This window comes from Schistocerca americana, chromosome 2 (assembly GCF_021461395.2).
Source record: "Schistocerca americana isolate TAMUIC-IGC-003095 chromosome 2, iqSchAmer2.1, whole genome shotgun sequence".
NCBI classification, from domain to species: Eukaryota; Metazoa; Arthropoda; class Insecta; order Orthoptera; family Acrididae; genus Schistocerca; species Schistocerca americana.
Window position 1 is genome coordinate 534,533,096 of NC_060120.1, and position 20,615 is coordinate 534,553,710.

Sequence of the window (20,615 nt, forward strand, 5' to 3'; positions counted from 1 at the left end):
TTAGCATTTCAGTCACCTCTGCCCAGCATGTCTCCTGTTGCCTAGTAGGCACAGGGTCACAGCACTGCACCCATTATGTCAGCATATCCCAGACATTTTCAATTGGCGACAAGGCTGGTGATCTGGCAGGCCAGGGCAAAAGGCATCTACGATGTGTTACACTGTTCCATCATTGCACCAGAGCCAAGGAGGATGCAGATGTGTTCTGCAATGCCATTTGGATGAGGTATCAATCTCCTTGTGGGGTGGCCTGGGTGGCACAACTTGGTCCATCTCATCATGTTCAGTGACCTTCCTTGAACCATTATGCACACATCCATTGTACTACCAAAACACTTCATCCCACATAAGCAGCAATTTCCTGGATGGATGCATCACATTCACTCATACCAATCATGCGCCCTCTTTCAAAATCACTGACTTGACAGTACAGTTACTCATATATGCGCAAGGCATGCAGAATGAGTGCTCAAGTCACACTGTTCCATTACCTTTGGTTTATAGTGATAATGAGAGCCACAGGCACATTTTACCAGTAGGTGGTGCTGCGCTGTGCTACTGATGTTGACCTTGAAGCTGCTGGCTGACATGGTTCATATGCTAATCATGCAGAACATACTCATGTACATGTGCTAGCTTCTGAAGACGAGTCTATAATATCATTTTATAACTTTCGTATCCAGGCAATTTTTTTTCGACTTCCTCCTCAGTTGTGGGGCTTCAAAATCAGTTTTCACGTTCGAAAACAGCACACTTGCCCAGCATGATTCATCATCTCTAACAAGAGAACAAATTAAACATTCACTAGACAATAACGAGATACAAAAGGAACATTCAATAATTGCCAGAATGTGTAAGGATGCAGGAACCAAGGTTAATGATAAACTGTGATAATCTGCAACATCTGCGACACAGAAACTTCCATGATCATGTGGACAGCCTTCCACATTGATTCATCCACTTCATAAGAAAGGTCACAGAGTGGATATAAACAATCATCGTGGCTGTTCTCTTCTGTTAATAACCTACTGACTTCTTTTGAAAGAACTTCAGTCTCTTCGTCGATTTTCAACATGCACATGGCATGTGACAGCATCCACAGGAATATCCTATACAATGCACTTCTTGACTTCAGAATCCTTGAGAAGTGAGTGAGAATGGTGAAAATTCGTAATGATGGCTTAAGGGCACCAACGCATTTCTGATGAGTCACAACACACAAATCCATGCCCGAGGCAGGATTCGAACCTGCGACCGTAGCGGTCACGCGGTTCCAGACTGAAGCGCCTAGAACCGCACAGCCACACCGGCCGGCGTCACGTCAGTGAGGCAGGTATCAGACAAAGGGATGCTGTTCAGTTCGCCTTAGAGAAAGTAATATGAGAATGTAGGCAACAGGAATGGGCTGGTTTACAGATGGATGGTAATTTCAATTGTTTGGCATATGGTGTTGATATAGCCCTGCTAAGCCAGTATAACCATGAATTGAAAGAAATGTGCCAGAAAAGGGACCTTTAGAGCAAAAGGTTGGGCTAAAGGTGAGACAAGACAAAATGGAGGTCGTGCAGTTAGGAAGAAGACCAGAGTAGTAAGAATTTCTTGAGATAAATGGCGTGAAGTTCAAGATAGCTCACCACATTAAATACTTGAGGTCTTGGTTTACCAGCAGCAACAATATAGAAATGGACATCAAGGAAAGCAAAGTTGTGGGAATGAAATGCATGTATTTTCTCAGGGAGATGCTCAGCTTAGAATCAATATCAGCGACTACTAAGATGAAAATACAGGTATATAACACACTGACATGCCCAGCCGTCATGTACAGTTCAGAAAGCTGGAACAAGACTAAGCGAGAAAAGGAAGAACTATTTATATTAGAAAGAAGAGTAATTAGGAAGATATGGGGGACTGATCTTAGATATGGAAGAATGGCGAAAGAGGAGAATGAGGAACTCTACCTCTTGATGCAACAGCCAACAATACTACAGAAGCAGAAGAGCAAAAGTGTCCAGTGTGCAGACCATTTATTCCATATGCCAGCAGAAAGACGGGTGAAGAAAGCACTTGGGGCAAACACCAGGTGCCCCATAGGACTACCGAGGCAGCATTGGATGGACAATCTGGTGAAGGACCTGGTAGCCCTGAAGGAACCCAGTATGAAACAGAGAGGAATGGAGGCAGTTTTTTGAAGCAGCACGTGGTCTGCAAGGCTTATGACCGCTGGGTATATATGTATGAACTTCAGATACAAAAAAACAGCTGGACTTACAGCTGGAAGAATACCAAGGAGGATTCAGGAAAGGATGTTCATGTGCCAAACAGATCGTGGATCTTATGCATGAAATGTGTTATCTCTTATATGAAACGTAGAAGTAAGAAATTCATAGTGACAATAATTTAAAAACGGCTTATCATTCTTCTCGAAATCCTGAAAGAAACTGGCTTAGATAACAGACCAAAGGAAAGGATCTTAGTGACATTACCACCAAAGTTAAGTTTACAAGCAGAGATTTTAGATGCTTTTGAAATCAAGTCAGTAGTCAGCCAAGAATATGGACGCTACCCACCTCTACTTTTTAACTTTGTACACGAGAAAGTGATTCGCGAGTTGCGTAAAGATATGAGTGACAAAGGTGTTGAAAATGGATTTGGAATTGGCTGTAGAAACATGAATTTAACAGTTGACTGCCTGACCTCTGCAGATGACCTCAGAATGTCTTCTGAGTCACTAGACACAGCTGCAGAACAAATCAATGAACTGAAGACACAAGTAGCCAAGGCTGGGAGCTCAACATACCCTTCGAAAAAACTGAAGTCAGTTCCCAGAGTACCAGCACTACAAGAAGGGGAAATCAGATGGACAGAGAAGTTTAATATCAAGGAGGGAGGACGGAGTCAAACACGTTTGAGAAAGAAACCTTTGCTTGATGGATCAGGAAAATGGAAACAGCACATCAACTACTGATAACCAAAAGCGTCTACAAGAACAAATCAGTATCAGTTAACGCCAAGGTACAATGATACTACACAGTAATACTACCTGAGGTCCTATATGCTTCATGATGAATTTTCAGTGTCTCACCCTTAAATAACACTCATAAAATGTTAGTTGGTTTTATTAAATTGGAAAAATAACTGAAGACAACTAGCACAGAATAACGAAGGCAGAAAAGCTTTTTATCTTTGAAGTTATTTTACGAAAATCACAGATATAATAATTCAAACTGTACTCTCAACAGTTCAGAATGCCTTGCTATGGATAGAAAAGGTCTCACTGAGAAATTGTGACTATGAGAATGACAAATCCTGAGGAAAATCCTATGTCCAATCAAAGAAAATGGTGAATTCAGAAACATCTAGAAAAGATCGCAGACACCATTTGCAGGAAGAGAATTATTTTCTATGGATCAGTTGCTTATATGAGTCCTGCATGGTTTAGCAATCGTATCTTCCATTACTTTCCCCATAAGAAAACCAGAGAAATGTGACTCACAGAGATAGAAAAAGACCTGCAAGAAGTGGTAATAACATGGGAGGATAGCCATAAACACATTCCGCTCAAACGGAGACAGCACCTTGACCCCCCCCCCCCCTTTTCCCCCACAAAACTAAAAGCTTGGCTGAAGTGAGGAAGGAACAGCACAAGAAGTGAATGTGGGAATACTGGGCTATGTTAAAGCCCAGGCGCAACGAAAGTGAAACATACTTTACAGTTGAAATAGCGTGGTCAGGAGATACCCTATACGAGAAGAAGAAGAATTAATGATAGGCTGGTAATAACCCCAAAGTTTGTAGTAGTATAACATAAATGGACAGAGTTAAAAAATTTCTCAAATAAAAACTTTTTATGAAACTTGAGTTCTTAACTTATAGGCAATGTGGTATAGTATGTTTCGTAAAAAAACTCCAAACGGTCAGGTGAAGTTTCCAAAATCCACCTAATACTATTGTTTCTAGAATTCAGCATCTCCAAGCTCATATTACTGCAGCTAAACGATTTTAAAAAATTATGCTTTATAAAGACAATATTTACACAACATTTATGAAGAATGGAGTTTGTTGTATGCTGTTTGGAGTTATTAGCAATCCTGTACAAGACAGCGAACACTGTCAATAGCAGCTATACCTTGTTTGTACACATAACTTAATTTACGTGGTTTCTTACCAACTATCTGTGTTGCGTAGTGTTTAGTAATATTTTTAGGGTCATGAAGTCCGACTTTGTAATATAGTACTCGTCTTTGGCGTAAGCAGTAGTCAGCAGACTTCGCCTAAATAGTTTGATTAGATCATGACAAACTGCCTATTGGCTTTTGTCTCGGGTTCTTCGGCCGACGTTCATCTAATGATTTTACTGACGTTTCGCCAGCACGAGTGGCTGGCTTTGTCAAAGCTTCACCCTCCACTGCCGGTGAGCTGGAGCCGAGCTCGTGGCCACAGACTATATGTGTACCTGGCGCGCCAACGTCCGAGGGCTTCTCCGCGGTCATTTCCGGTGCGGTTATCCTCTTGCTACCTGCGACGGTCTTTCGCTGCAGTACAGGAAGCCAGGATCCGTTTACCTTGAGTGTTTCCTCTTTCTTGTTGAAACTGTTCGCGTGTTTTTGTATTTCTACAGCTTCTCTGAACAAGCGCGTGTGATAGTGCTTCTCTACAGCCAGAACTTCCGTGTCGGCGAATGTTATTACGTGGTCGGTCTCACTCAGTGCGTGATCGGCCACGGCCGATTTCTCCACCAGCCCGAGCCTGCAGTGTTGCTTATGTTCTTTTATCCTGGTGTTGATTGATCATCCAGTCATTCCGACATAAGCTTTTCCTCATGTGCATGGTATACCGTATATTCCCGACATTGCAAGTGGGTCCCTTTTCTCCTTTGCCGATCTAAGACACTCTTTGATCTTCCTTGTCGGTTTGAAAATCGTCTTTACGCCGTGTTTGCGAAATATACGGCCGATTCTGTCCGTCACTCTGGGAATGCATGGCAGAAAGGCCGTACCCGACATTTCTTTTTCTGATTCCTTACATCGCCGAGTGTTGGGCTCTGTTACACTTCTAATATGGCTTGTGGAGTACCCATTGCTCCTCAGAACACTTTCCAGGTGTAGAACGTCGGCCGAAGAACCCGAGACAGAAGCCAAAAGGCAGTTTATCAACAAGTGGCCACGAAAGCCTTAACAATTTTGTTTAGATCATGTTGTTTAATCGTTTTATTTCTTGCTGCTAATTGGAAGCTAGCGGCAGCAGTTTAATTATCGTCTGTATTGAATATCAGGGCATAAATTTCCAATTTTCTAATCTGTTTGCGTATCTTGTGAGTGTTAGAGTAGCATTATCTAGCTTTGCACTGTGGTTTCACTCTATTAAAGCGACACAGGAGCCTCGCAAGGAGGACATCGCTAAATTGGGACCAGAAAAACCTTTTGAACACTTCTGTCCTTTCTTAAAGAGCAAAATCTCTCCACTTTCTCTAAATTTGACAACAACCACCCTTTGTCTACAAAGTGCAATAGCCACATGCTATCTGTGATGTTACACTACGAATGCTGCTCGCTCCTGAAGTGCTTCGCCAACGCCAATGAGCCATTCTCTTTATTCATATGCTCTTTAGCATTACTTTAAAGTTTTTTGAGTGGAAACAACGGGCGGCCAATGTGACTGAGAGGTTCTAGACAATTCAGTCTGGAAGAGCGCGACCGCTACGGTCGCAGGTTCGAATCCTGCCTCGGGCATGGATGTATGTGATGGCCTTAGGTTAGTTAGGTTTAAGTAGTTCTAAGTTCTAGGGGACTGATGGCCTCAGATGTTAAGATCCATAGTGCTCAGAACCGTTTGAACCATTTGAAAGCAGCCACCAGCATATTCGAACTAGCGGCGTTACTTTTTACATTTCCTGTTGGCCGTTCTATTTGGACGCACACAATGCAACACAAGTTTAGTATAGGTTTTTAGAATTTACTGGGGCTTGTCATAATGCTCATAGATTTTATGGTAGACAGTAGCACCGTGGAGGGCTGTGACGTAGATATGCTTTACAGGGAAGTTCCACCTTTGGTGGGTGAAAGCGGCTACCTTTAGTTTCCAACAGTGCTTTGGGAGTAGGGCCATAACACGTCACCATTATAGTTTTATGTCTGACAATGCATGTTTGCTGCTATCTTTGATCAGACATTGTAATGTAATGGATATGTAAATCGACAGGAATAATCTGCCTCAATTGTTCGTAAATCACCAGTTCTGGACGATTCGCAGTAATATAATGTTGATGAAATTTGAGAGGGTTCAGTGGGATCAAATCTAAGCCAGCACACATTTGACTATAGTCCATACAGTTATTTAGTGCAGTATACTCTAACGTTTTTCAGTAGAATCCGCGCTTGCGTAAAAGGTTTCAGCGCATCTACCGCCGTGAGCCGGCGCACAAACGACCCCCGTATTGTTGCGAAACAGTCGATCAGAGAAGCCGCATTCTCCGGCACTAAACTGTGTACGCGTTCTCACTTAGGAACTGCAAAGGTTGCTTGGGAATACGACCTGAAGTAAAAGTACACATGTCCTTCACACGAAAAAAAAAAAAAAAGAAATAGTGATGAATTTTATTTTCACATTTTTATTCAATAATTTTACTCATTATTTTACACGATTTGGTGAAGGGTGGCCGCGGACCCCCTAGAAAGAGCCGCGGACCACACGTTGGGAAGCCCTACTCTAGGTATGCCTTAGCTGGTCATCGGAGTTGATGTCGAAGGGGGACTCACCACTGAAGACAATTCTACTCTAGTCAATGATATTCCAGGCCGAAGACGGCATTTTGACGATCTTACGCGCAATTTGGATAGAATTTAATACGACATTCCTCAGGAGGACGTCCAACAACTCTACTAATCAATGCGAAGCCAAATAAATGCTTACATGAGGACAACAGGTGAAACAATGTGTTACTGACATGCTCAATTTGTAAAGACCTTTCTCTTCAATAAATCATCCAATTTTTCTGAAATTGTAATCATTTGCTGCACGCGATTAGCCGAGCGGTCTAAGGCGCTGCAGTCATGGACTGTGCAGCTGATCCCGGCGGAGGTTCGAGTCCTCTCGCGGGCATGGGTGTGTGTGTTTGCCCTTAGGATAATTTCGGTTAAGTAGTGTGTACGCTTAGGGACTGATAACCTTAGCAGTTAAGTCCCATAAGATTTCACACACATTTGAACATTTTGTAATCATTTTTTAGTTTGTACGTGTACATCACATCTACTGATTTTGGTCCCATTCAAATAATTCCTTCGTAGTGCGTCGTGTTTTTTGTTTTTGGTCTTAGGGTGCAAATAAAATGTTGTTAGGAAAGTGGATGTCAGGAGACCTTGCCGCAGACGTAGATCTCCCTGGAGAAGGGGTCGTCGAGCTGCCGCACGCTGGGCGGACTCTGCGGCGAGGGCGAGGGCGAGGTGGCGCGCGACGGCGGCGAGCCGCGGCCCTTGAGGGCGGCGAGCTGCAGCTGCAGCTGGCTCGGCCGGCGCCCGCCCCCGCCGCCCCCGCCGGCGCGCTTCTCCTGCTTGCGCCGTTCGTGGCGCACCGCCACCGCGGGCATCGCGCCGATCATCGTCACTCCTGCAACACACACACCGTGCCACAGGTCACTCAGCGGCTGCCGCCCGGCTTTCCCTTACGGCTGGTCCACGATTTGCGAAAACTGCAACAGTTTGAAGGCCTCAGCAACCACGAACGAAGTCCTGGAATCTACAACTCAGCTGAATGTCCCTGGTTTTTTCCCCCCATTCCACAGCACTATGAACTGAACGCTTGTTTCAATGCAATGCATTTGACAGTCAGCAACAGAAACCAAAACATTGCATTGAAACAAGCGTTCAGTTCATAGTGCTGTGGAATGGGGGGAAAACCGCAAATTTGCATTCATAAGAACACCACCAAAAATGCAACAGGAGCGTAATATGTAAGAAATTGTCCACGCAGCCTGTAAGTACAGTTCAAAACATTACTACTTAATAGGAAATACAAACCACCAGAACGGTTTATAACCTACAGGTACAGTGACAAAAATGTAAATTAAATAGCTAACATATGTACATATTTCAGGCCACTGATGAAGCCTTGCAGAAAATAAAGGCGAAACGCGTATGGCACTAAAATTATGTTTTATTCAGTTGCTGTCAGACGGTCCATAAGTAAAAATTATCAATATACCGTAATATCACTGAACCACGTTTATTCATACGAGGGAGGGTTTGATACCTCTGGTAAAAATGCAAGAAAAAAATTGTTTCGTAAACAACTCACCTCACTTCCCGACATAATCTCTTCCGAAGGATATACGCTTGGTGCAGCGATCCTCCAGCTTTTTCATCCCTTCAGAAAAAGAAATTCTGTCAAGCTAAGCAAAACACTTGTTGACTGCTACTATCACTTCCTTATTTGATGGTCAGCAAGCCAAAGTTTCAAGTTAGGGGACAAGAAGAAGTGCCAGCCGGGGTGGCCGAGCGGTTCTAGGCGCTTCAGTCTGGAGCCGCGCGACCGCTGCGGTCGCAGGTTCGAATCCTGCCTCGGGCATGGATGTGTGTTACGTCGTTAGGTTAGTTAGGTTTCAGTAGTTCTAAGTTCTAGGGAACTGACGACCTCAGATGTTAAGTCCCATAGTGCTCAGAGCCATTTGAACCAATTTGATCAAGAAGAAGTCACATGGAATAGCGTTGATGAGGAACCTATTCAAAGCCCAGTCCAAGCACTTTCGCCATTGTTATCGCTAATGTGTGGGATGGTGCACTATCTTGGTGGAAGAGCACTTCTGTGCGTGTAAACCTTGGTCCTTCGTCAGCCAACACAAGTTTCAAACGACCCAACATTGAAGGGTAATAGGTTCCTGTTGTGGTTCTATCTTTTTCCAGGTAATCTATGAGGATTATTCCTTCGGAAACCCAAAAACCAGTGGACATCACCTTACCTCATCTTTGGTGCTAGTCCGACAACTTTTAAATTAATTAACCCAAAAGTAAATTGTATACAACCATGGTGCAGAGTCTGTGTGAAATTAATCTAATTTTGTTTTGATTTGTGCGTCAGACCAACTCTTCAAATGAGAATGTTTAATAACAGCACGAAACTCGGTTTTCTCCATTTTCAATTGCAGTCGACACACCAATTCAGATGGCTGTCAACAATGAACTGTATGCTGTACACTGTCGAAATTCTTTGTACGAGCCATCTAATAATCAAGCTCACCAGCATGAAGGTGCATGGAAATTTACCAGATTTACGAAATCACCCTCACAAGTACGAGGCGGGGTTTTAACGTAAGTACCGTTTTGAAATTCCGCCTCTGCAGCGGCGCATGCATGCTGTGTACCGCGCCCTTTTAGCAAGCCAGAGACGCCATTACAGAGTCATCCCGCCGACTGTGAAATGCGTGCTGTGATTCATTTTCTTAGTGCTAAAATCGTGAAAGCGGCTGAAATTCGTTGTCAGATCAGTGAAGTATATGGAGAAAACATTATGATCAGAATGGTGTGAGAGCTTTAAAGATGGCCGTAAGAATACGCGTGATGAGGAAGGAAATGGGCGACCTTCAGTCATTACTGACGATTTGATCACCCTCCGTACAGTGCCGATCTAGCGTCCAGTGACTACCACATGTTCCTGAATTTGAAGAATCATCTGGGTTGGTCAGCATTATGCCGACGATGAAGTTGCAAAAATGGCCATGTTGCAATGGTTGACTAATCTGATGGCGGATTTCTATGAGGATGGTATTCAAAAGCTGGTTGTATGAGATGCATTCAGTAAGTAATGCAACACGTTTTTCCTCAGCCAGTTTAGGTTGAAAAATGAGGAATTTGTTGTGGAACACCCTGGAATATTACTGCTTCAGTTCTTACAGGTTCATGAAGTTCCAATAGGTGGTGGCGCTATACATAGCCTTCAAAGTAACATCGACAATGGAGGTGACTTTCAAGTGGAGAGCTGCCATTGAGTTTCTTTTGGCGGAAAACTAGAGCATCAGAGACATTCATAGGCGCTTGCAGAAGTCTACAGAGACCTGGCAGTGAACAAAAGCTCAGTGTGTCGTTGGGTGAGGCACCTACCATCATCACAACGAGTCCGTGCAAATCTGTCTAGTCTCTCACATGCTGGCTGGCCTCACACAGCTGTGGCTCCTACAAATGTTGGAGCGTGTGGACACTCTCATTCAAGGGATCGGAGGATCACAATAAAACACCTCACTGTACAACCGGATGACGACTCTGTTGATAGTGGTCACAAAACTTCACTAGGGTCTTCTTCCTCATCCACACCACAGCCTCGATCTCATATCTTCCAAATTCCACCTCTTTGGCACAATGAAGGATGATGCACTCTGCAAAAATCAGTATGCAGATCGTGGGGAGTTTATTGATGCAGCAAGACGTTGGCTCCAACGTCGAGCAGTAGAGTGGTACCATGTGGGCATACAGATCATCCCATTAAGGTGACATAAGGCTGTCGCATTGTACAGAGAATATGTTGAAACATAGGGTTTCGTAGCAAAAAGAGTGCAGAATAATATGCAGTTGAAATCCTGAATAAACCAACCTACTTTCAGGACAAAATGTGTTTCATTACTTATCGAGCGCCCAAAATATGATATGATAAGTGCCTTAATATCGCTGTGAATTCTGTAGAAATGTAGATTAAAGTACAGAATTTCACGTAAAACTAAAATTGCTAAGAAAAGTCTACTTTTTTTTTTTTTTCAAAGCGGTAGTTACTCAAAAAACACAGGCAGCAGCAGCGACTTCACTAAACTGCACACATGTATTGACGTTGCGTCACGAACGATGCCCTATTGAGGATCTGTAATGTGAGTTACTAACTTGGAGAGATGCTCTACCCACTGACTTCTGTCTGTTTTCTGATTATCTTGTCGTTTTAGCATAGTCGTCTTCTGAAATTCTTGAGGTACTTATGAATACCCTTGTATCTGTTTTGGAGGCCAATTCATTCACTTTAACTTTGTTGCATTTATGTAATGTCCCCCCTAACAATTAAATAACATGTGCCGTAATATACAACAGAACTTAAAATTGCATTATAGGCCTGCTTAGCGGTGAGATGAAATTCAGAGCGTCGTCTTAGCCTGCCAGAATTTACTTTTTAGGAAGACTAGAGGTGTCAGTGTCAACGGCTCGCTACAGAAGGAACGTGGCGTGTTGTGCATGGCAGTTAAGGCTATTAGGCTCTGAAGGCATACTGGTAAATTCATTTCGAAGTTATATACTAACGATATCAAAACTGGACAGCACATTTCTTCTACAGTGTCAGCTGTTTCATACACACTTAATCACTTATCGCACAGAACTCCTACAATGTAATGCGTGCTGATTTCACTGGTTGCAGCTAGGGACGTCCTTCAGGTGGGTCGTCTTCAACAAAAAGCATGGCCATGTTTGGATTCATCCACCCATTTAGAAGCTGTTGAAAATAAATCAGTTTTGGATGATTTTCTTTTATCGATGAACCATCCACAACATTGCCTTTTGTGACAACTCAATATTCCAATTTAAACAAAACACACATAGGTAAATATTTTAAAACTCTATGCAAACAAAACTATTACGCAGATCAAGTTGACACTTGACTTACTTGAATACAGAACGTGTATCAACATACCAAAACCAAATTTCGTCGCTATCTATGACATATTTTTACCAGACGAAGAACTTTTCGGCTTGCTGTCGTATTGATGCAAGCAATCGATCACACCGCCAGGACAATAAAACAATATCGCAAGTCCAAAAGCAATACTTCGTGGAGATATCGAATCGAAAATGGCCTCTGAGCAATGGCATTCCATATTATTCCATCCGAATCCATTGTTTATCTGTTAAAGAGATTAGACAGATTACTAAAACATGATTTTTTGTTAAAAAAAAGCAGTTAAAAAGTACCTGTTAAGCAACATGTTCAATACAGTGAAGGGTTGTTTAGATGACTCAGAGCATGGATTTGATGGAAAATGTTACACAAATAAATAATAGTAATGATACAGCTCTCTTGCTTCACAACGTACTTGCGCACTATAACCTTCTTTTCCAAAAAATTATACACTAAAGCTCTGCAGTTGATAACATGAACATCTTATGCTCTTTCTGAGCTCAACATCTCACTTATTATGAAGGGATGCTGACTCAGTTTTGCAGGCAAGTAAATGATAAGTTGCGGTTCAAAAAAATGGGAACTGAAAACCGCCGTCATGGTCCTGGTGTAAACTGACAACATGTTTGTAGTGCATGTTGTGTATGCATTGATTGCTGTTGAGAAATGAATCAACAGTGTCGCATGAGCTTTTTACAAGTACATTGTAAACTAGTGTGGGTATAATGTCTGCAGTGATTAGTGAACAGTGTAGCACGTTTTGAAATAACAGATTTGGAAGAATTTGCAGATTGCCCCGCGGGAAGCAGTACATTTTCATTTGCTAATTGTGAGGTTTAGTATATATTTAGACAAATACGATGTGTAACGGGTACAAGTTTAGAAATTTGTGTTGATAACTGAGGATGGTATGCTGAACAACTTTACATCAGTATTTACATCATTTGCAGATTAATAATTATAACTATTACGAGTCGTATATTTTTAGACTGTTTAGTACCTTCAAGTATGTACGGCAAGAGCAACTCATTAATGCTTATTTTCCCCTGGGCAGCAGATCGCGTGTTGAAGTATGGATGCGTGAACACAAAGCGGTTAGTCTATACTGACAGTCGTAGTCCACTTAGTGGTGCAGTTACTACCATGCAGAACACACCTGGTCGTAAATCTGTGACATATTTGTAGGAAGATTGTTATTGCCGTGGAAAAGCAACCAACGTACTGATATGATAATATGTTAAGGTACCACATACAAAAATATCTGCGCTTATACCCGTTACTAACCTATACACTCATTGCTGAAGACGTTCGCGGAAGATTCTCACTACGTTCTGTATCATTTCTTGTGGAATGACCTCTATCACTTGCCGGATTGCGACTTCCAGACTCGTCAGTACTGTGTAGTCGCCATAAAATTTTATTCTGAGACGACGGCCCATAAAGAAATGACGGACTGAAAGATCAGGTGATCTCGTCTACTATGGGAAATCTTTGAATCGTGAGTGTAATCGATGCGGAAAGTGGAACCTTATTGTACTCATTGAATCATGGGCTGTATGGGATTAGCCCCATATTGATGAAACCATATTGTACTTAGTTGGCAATACCCTTGCAGCTGTGGAATGATGAAATGGTTAATACCGCTCGGAATTGGTACTCACTGGCCGGCCGCTGTTGTCCCTCTTATTATTATGGGCACAACGATTCAAACGGGCAGTCCAATATTACACCAGACTATGCGAGTTTGAGTCCAAGAAAATTAGAACATTGCTTTATTGATAAACCCATTCCGGCGATAGTTTACCTCATCATACATCACAAGATTCGTCAGAAATCCTGATCAATTGCGTTCCGTCATGTTGCGCTGGAATTGCGCGTACTCACTTTATCTCCCGGGCGTAAGTGTTGAGCCGCTTGTAGCTTATAAGGATGAAAATTTTAAGTCCTGTTTCGCAAACCTGTGCAAAGATGTGCCAGAGATTTGCAATATTCTGAAATGGTGAAGGACAGACCGCTTTGCTCTTCGTTGCAGACCTGCACGTATTCGTCGGATGTTTTCCAGTGTTCGATCATTTCGGGTACCTTCTGCCTCACACTGGTTACAGAATTCGTCTCGCAGCCATTGTTTTATCGACCTGGGTGTTGTCCTTCCGTCTGGAACAAGTGAATGGCGGCCTCCTGTACGGCGCACTGCGAACTGGACAGCCGCAAAGCTTTGCACACGACAGAACTCAACCATTGCCTCAATAAGCAACTGCATCGGCCGACGTTCCATACTGAATTGAATGGTATACTATGTGGGTCCTACTAGGTGCGGTAGATAGCAAGAACACATCTATACCTTACCAGGACGTCCGGTTGAAAATGTACAATTTCTCATGGGTTACCCCGCATAAAAAAAATAATAAAATAAAAAAAATGTATTGCATCTTAGGGAGAAATCTGACGAGGTTGTTCTCTTTCCAACAGACTGGTCGTGTATTTGGAAATAATAGAGACTCCAATCCCTATCTAGCCATCCTGATTGAGTTTTTCCGTGGTTTCCCTAAACTCGTTCAGGAAAGAGCCGAGATAGTTCATACCGTAAGGCCATCTTGCCACCTAGACCTGTCAGTATCCAAATGCCAGTGTGTGAGATTTACGATTCTTGTTCTTAAACTGTAGCACCACACGTCTAAAGTCCCCGTTAAAGTGGTATACTAACACTATTACTGCTATTACTACTTCTGTTAGTAATTTCCTAAGAAAACATTTGCGTTCTGAGTGCTCGCAGGACAGAACAGATGCTATCAGAAATGATAACAGCGCTTCAGTCTACCGCGCCAGGTGGCTGAGTTATTCACTTTTCTACAACATCTTAAGTGTTCCCATGCGTCATTGGAGACCCATCAAAGGCGCTCTGTTGAAACGGTTATCACGGACTCGCGGACTTAGAAACCACAACATTATCACAATAGAGAGTAGCGATTATATTTCGTTCACTGTAATCAACTCTAATCCCGTATTATCTGTTTTCTAATTACCATTTCAACGTTTCGCAAATCGTACATTAAGTTATTTGGAATAACCATAACGTCTAAACAATTTTATCGTACCACAGCCTAAATCGCAATATATTAGATTGAATTTTCTTATGTTTCGAAATCAGAAGGTGTGGCCTGTTTTAGATGGAAAAACTGCCTAAATGCAAGAACTCATAAATGTTTCTTTATTTACAACAACCCCGGTTTCGACAGACTTTGCTGTCATCTTCAGGTCTTCAAAAATATTTGTTATAGAACTCGTTCATTTTGAATTGGTATCTCACGCCGAGTTTTCATGTTAATTTCTTCATTTTAGCTACTAATATGACAACTTGAAGTGAGGTTTCAACTCGAAATAAACACGTATCATGACAAAAGTTTCTGAGTTTTAGCCACTAATATGACATGTTGACGCGAGGTTCCAACTCAAAATGAACACGTTCCATAACAAAAAATCTTGAAGACCTATCGAAACCGGTTGTTGCAAATAAAGAAATATTTATGTGATCTTGACTTTAGAAAGTATTAACCATGTGATACATTTTCTGAAATGCACACGACAAGATAGGTTTCGGCACGTTTGTACCACCTTCTAGTGGTCTGCTTTCAGTCGTTGATACGTTTCTCTGGCCAGTGAAGTAGGGCTAGTTGTCCCCTCCTAGTCACATTGTAGCTCCGAGGCAAGTACTTCAAGGTGCAGAGGAAGTTCATTTAATTTATGCTACTCGCAAAATATTTAGTGGTTTGTGATGGATTCCTACCTTCAACACTGCTCATTTAGGCCTGCTTCCACTAGCAGCACTACACATTTACAGATGTAAACAGAAAACAGATATGAACACAGTAATGATGTTCTAAAGCAATGGAACGAAATGCATGTTGCATGGGGGCTTAATTAAATATTAATGAATGCAATGCAAATAGTTTTTAATTTTTTTAGTAGCTGTCTGTCCGATTACGAAGTCTCGTAAACGGTTGGCCCTGACTAGTATTTGTACGCAATCTGACTGCATAGAATAACAACAAAGAATGAAAGAAAATTTTCGTTAACACAATTAATTAATTAAGTCCCCAGCAACTATAAAGCCTACGAAACCAAAACACAAGTGTAATTGTTCTGTGTGTGGAAGTGTGATTCAACGTACACATCTGGCACGGTTCTTCTTCAATAAGACAAGAAATTTTAAATACCATTTATACTGAAGTAATTAAAAAAAATAGAAATACTATAATTGCGTAAGGAAACCAGAATTACACTCTAATACAAGAACACAAGCCAGATGCTTTGTTGACTGAACCTGTAATGACGCATTATTTAAGACATTGAAATAATAAAAAGAAAAGGGAATTTTTTTTACCTTCATATATATTGGCGAAAAGCACTCTGATCATAACAATATCTCCATTCGAACAACATCTGCTGTCTAGCCCATCAAAACTGCATTAAACATGGAACAAGCACTCCCTACTACAACATCTCAACACCGACTCACTACTACTACTCCACAAGCACTGACTACTGCCACATCTCGACAAGCACTCTCCACCACGACTTCTCGACAAGAACTGCCAGTGGAGGCGGCTGAATAATACTCTTTGGCGCAATCTCTGGCGCTGTGGCTCAGTGTAGCTACCTTTCATATGCCCATCCTCCACGGGCCAGAATTTGATGGTATTTTTGCCAGCATTTGTGGTGAAAATACCACCAAATTCGTCCACAAATATACAGACAAAAATAAAAGATAATATTAATACGTAAATATCACATAATTAGATAAAACTTTGGCTTTGCACTGACCTTTCAATAACCTAATATATAAAATACAGTAAGCAATACAAATTCTTTCATACATGTGACTTTACATAATAGTTTACACAATACACAAAAAATCAGTTTATACAAATGTCCACATAAAATGCTTTCAATGATTCAAAAAAACAAGTAGTTGATAGTTCGAGCAGTAGCACCCAGCAATGGTCAACAGGTGCAAATACCAACAAGTGACATCATTTTAGTAGAAGCAGTTCCATCAGTGGCACCCAGCAATGTTGAACAGGTGCAGACACCAACAAGTGACATCTTTCAGCAGAAGCAGTTCCATTAGTGGCACCCAGCAATGTTGAACAGGTGCAGACACCAACAAGTGACATTATTTCAATAGATGCAGTCCATCAGTGGCACCCAGCAATGTTGAACAGTTGCAGACACCAACAAGTGACATCATTTCAGTAGAAGCAGTTCCATTAGTGACACCCAGTAATGTTGACAGGTGCAGACAGCAACAAGTGACATCTCAGTATAAGCAGTCCATCAGTGGCACCCAGTAATGTTGAAAAGGGGCAGACACCAACAAGTGAGATTATTTCAGTAGAATCAGTCCATTAGTGGCACCTAGCAATGTTGAACAGGTGCAGACACCAACAAGTGACATCATCTCAGTAGAAGCAGTTCCAACAGTGGCACCCAGCAATGTTGAACAGGTGCAGACACCAACAAGTGACATCATTTCAGTAGAAGCAGTTCCATTAGTGACACCCAGTAATGTTGACAGGTGCAGACAGCAACAAGTGACATCTCAGTATAAGCAGTCCATCAGTGGCACCCAGTAATGTTGAAAAGGGGCAGACACCAACAAGTGAGATTATTTCAGTAGAATCAGTCCATTAGTGGCACCTAGCAATGTTGAACAGGTGCAGACACCAACAAGTGACATCATTTCAGTAGAAGCAGTTCCATTAGTGACACCCAGTAATGTTGACAGGTGCAGACAGCAACAAGTGACATCTCTTCACTGGTTGAGCAGTTCCAACAGTGGCACCCAGTAATGTTGAACAGGTGCAGACACCAAAAAGTGACATTATTTCAATAGATGCAGTCCATCAGTGGCACCCAGTAATGTTGAACAGGTGCAGACACCAACAAGTGACATCATTTCAATAGAAGCAGTTCCATCAGTTGCACCCAGCAATGTTGAACAGGTGCAGACAGCAGTCCACAATATTCACTATCACTAATCACACTGTTCATCAGAGCTTATCAGCAGAAATTAAACATGTCCTAGTGGCACCAATCATGTAGAAAAAGTGCAAGTAACAGACCATAATATTCACTATCACTAATCACACAGTTTATCAGCAGAAATTAAACATTTCTAAGTATCACACATCAATGTTGAACAGGTGCAGGTGTGAACAACAGTTTGAATGCACACACAATTGCTTTTACAAAATTATCATCAATGCTCTCACACTAAACATACAAATTATAATAAACACACAAATGATATCAGATAAATTGTCATATTAAATATTACAAATACACAAATATCAGTAAACCTATAATATTTATGGGTGTCAGTGCAAGCCACAACAAACAAGTAAAATAATATTTAGGAGATAGGTCGGTACCAATTATCTGGGATTAGGAAGGGGAAAAACACAAAACACACTCACTCATCTTTCGTCCACATTAGTGCTACTGTGTAAATGCAATTCTGTCAAAATTTGATGTTCATCATGTGTATCAAGTAGTAGTGGCAGCAATGTATAACAGTCAATAATAGTTAGTCAACGTCATAGTCATCATGTCAAGACCAATATTTGCCAAGCCAAATCAAATGTACGGTTGCTGAACAACTGTCAGTGTGCCAAGATATGCAAATACTTCCTCTCTCCAAAAAAAAGTATATACTGCTTAGTGATTTAACAAAGTGTGTGTGTAGACAATCTTCCTTCTACTTGAGTGTTCTAGTCTGCCATCTTCACCCTCCTTGTTCCATATAAACCAACAAAAAAATATGCTCCTCACTTACTTTACCTCTTATCCACCAAAACTCCAATAATCATCAGCATCAGATAATCTCAATACTTCAATAATACTTCTTACGTCGATACATATAAACCTTATCATCAATATCATTTTGCCTTACCTCTTGTCTACCAAAACTCCAATAACCATCAACTTCACACAATCTCAATACCTCAATAATACCTCTTCAATACGTCAATACATATAAACCTTATTACCAATATCATTTCACTTCCAAAACAACTCTTTCCTCTAGTCAGTCTCCTCGAACAAGTACAGATAAAATCCTAGTGCAAACTTCAATTCATCATCCCATGCAATCCGAAGACACAGTGTCCACACACAACCTCTGTGTAATCCATCTGACCCAAATCTTCTACTCATTATGAATTATAAGATACATTTTGGTTACCTTGTCCATCATTAAATAAAAGAAATGCATACATGACCTCTAACAGACTTTAGTTCGAATAACTCTCAGTAATTAAGTACGATTACGGAGTGTGAACGATCATAATATTTCACAGTGTGTACACCACTTCAAGAATAATAGCAAAACAGAAACATACATGTGGAGTATTTCTTGTGTCAAGTGTCACTTCCCATTTGAATTGCTCACGAAGAATGCAGTGTAATAACAGTCAATGGTCTAACCCTAGTGTTGGTATGTCATGTCGTTAGCTTCCTTCCTATTAGCATAAATTTATACAGCTTCGATAAAACCTCCAGCTCATGTGGCTTCTATAAAGTTTCATGTACTAATGTCGTTCGTCGAATTATAGCAGTTCATTTTCTTGTCTTAAAAATATCAGGCACTGAGCGTAAGCAAAAATATGCAATAGCGAGTAAATATACCAGTAGAGAACAGTATGTCAACAAGTGGATGCAGCACAATTCCTACAACGAGGCTCTGCCAAGCAAACAATCTATAATTAATACCATAGTGTGACCTAAACTCTATGTTTGTACACAGTATATCAGCATTTCTATATACCAAATTAAAGAGTAGTTATGACAACAAACAGAAATGTATAAATATGCAATCCACACGCACAGCAGCAAACATATATCTTACGTAATAAACAGGTCATTAGCATCATATCAGCATAAGCAAATAAATGTTCGTATGTAATCTTAATAAGTAAACATGAAGGCGCAAGCAGATAAATCACAAAGTATAACCTACATACATATCAGCACAACTAATCAGGTGACAATTATAATTTAAATAAATAAGCACAGCAGGCACATAATAAAAAAAAATATGACGTCAGTGAAAAAGCAGTGCAGCCAAGCGATGCATAATATACACAAGTAACAACCCTGTTCATTAATCAATCATTGTCAAAATCAGTTAATGTACGCAAGCACGTCGCTTCACAAGTAAATTCATAGAACATGAAATTAGCACAAAGTATGAATCACGTAATCGCGAGCAGCAAATTACGTCTAAAGTACGTACCTAAGTGGAATTATGTTACCTGAAAAATAAACTCAATTAATAGTTACCCTTTTTAGTTTATTACTTTTTTCTTCGAAATTACATTCTTCCTGAAATTTCTCCATAGCAAGTCGTCTTAACGTCGGACACGCTCAGAATTTACCTGAAGTTATTAAATATTTTATACAACCGTATCCTGAAAAATACTGAACGTTAATAACATAATTCATCAAGTCACTATAGCTTTATACTGAATTTAGTCGGAGAAATTAGACTGTGTATTTGTTTACGGCTGTCAGTGCATTTGCACCGAGCGCTCGATCAGCTGTAGGCGCGTGACGTAGGAAGTAATTGTTTGCGGTCAACGACTGCCTTGTGCGGCGCGCAGACTTGACTGTTGCTTTGAGTATGTGCCGCCGCCAAAACACAGCGCGGTATCCTTGTATTCTCTGCATGTTTACGTATAACTGTTGGTTTCTCGAAAGTATGTCATTCCACAAAAATTTCAACGTTAGATATATGATGTATTCCCTTAGAGCGCCGAGATTTAAGAGTTTCTAGTTCGACAGTGTTATCATGAATAATTTTGCGGATTCTATATGGACCGTTATAAAGCAGAAAAAATTTGCGACACAACCCTTTTCCTTTGTGCGACAAACGGTGAGACTTAATTAACACCTTCTGACCAACTGACAAAATTTTTAAA

The 20,615-nt window shown here is 41.1% G+C and overlaps 1 protein-coding gene across 1 annotated transcript in view; it reads right to left on the minus strand.

Annotated features, from left to right (window-relative positions):
- The window catches only part of LOC124594151, a 1,388,778-nt gene that overhangs the window by 13,850 nt on the left and 1,354,313 nt on the right, over positions 1-20,615 (minus strand). The window contains exon 5 of the mRNA XM_047132507.1: positions 7,355-7,602. Coding sequence (XP_046988463.1) covers positions 7,355-7,602 — 248 coding nt within the window. The remainder of the gene's footprint in view (positions 1-7,354; positions 7,603-20,615) is intronic.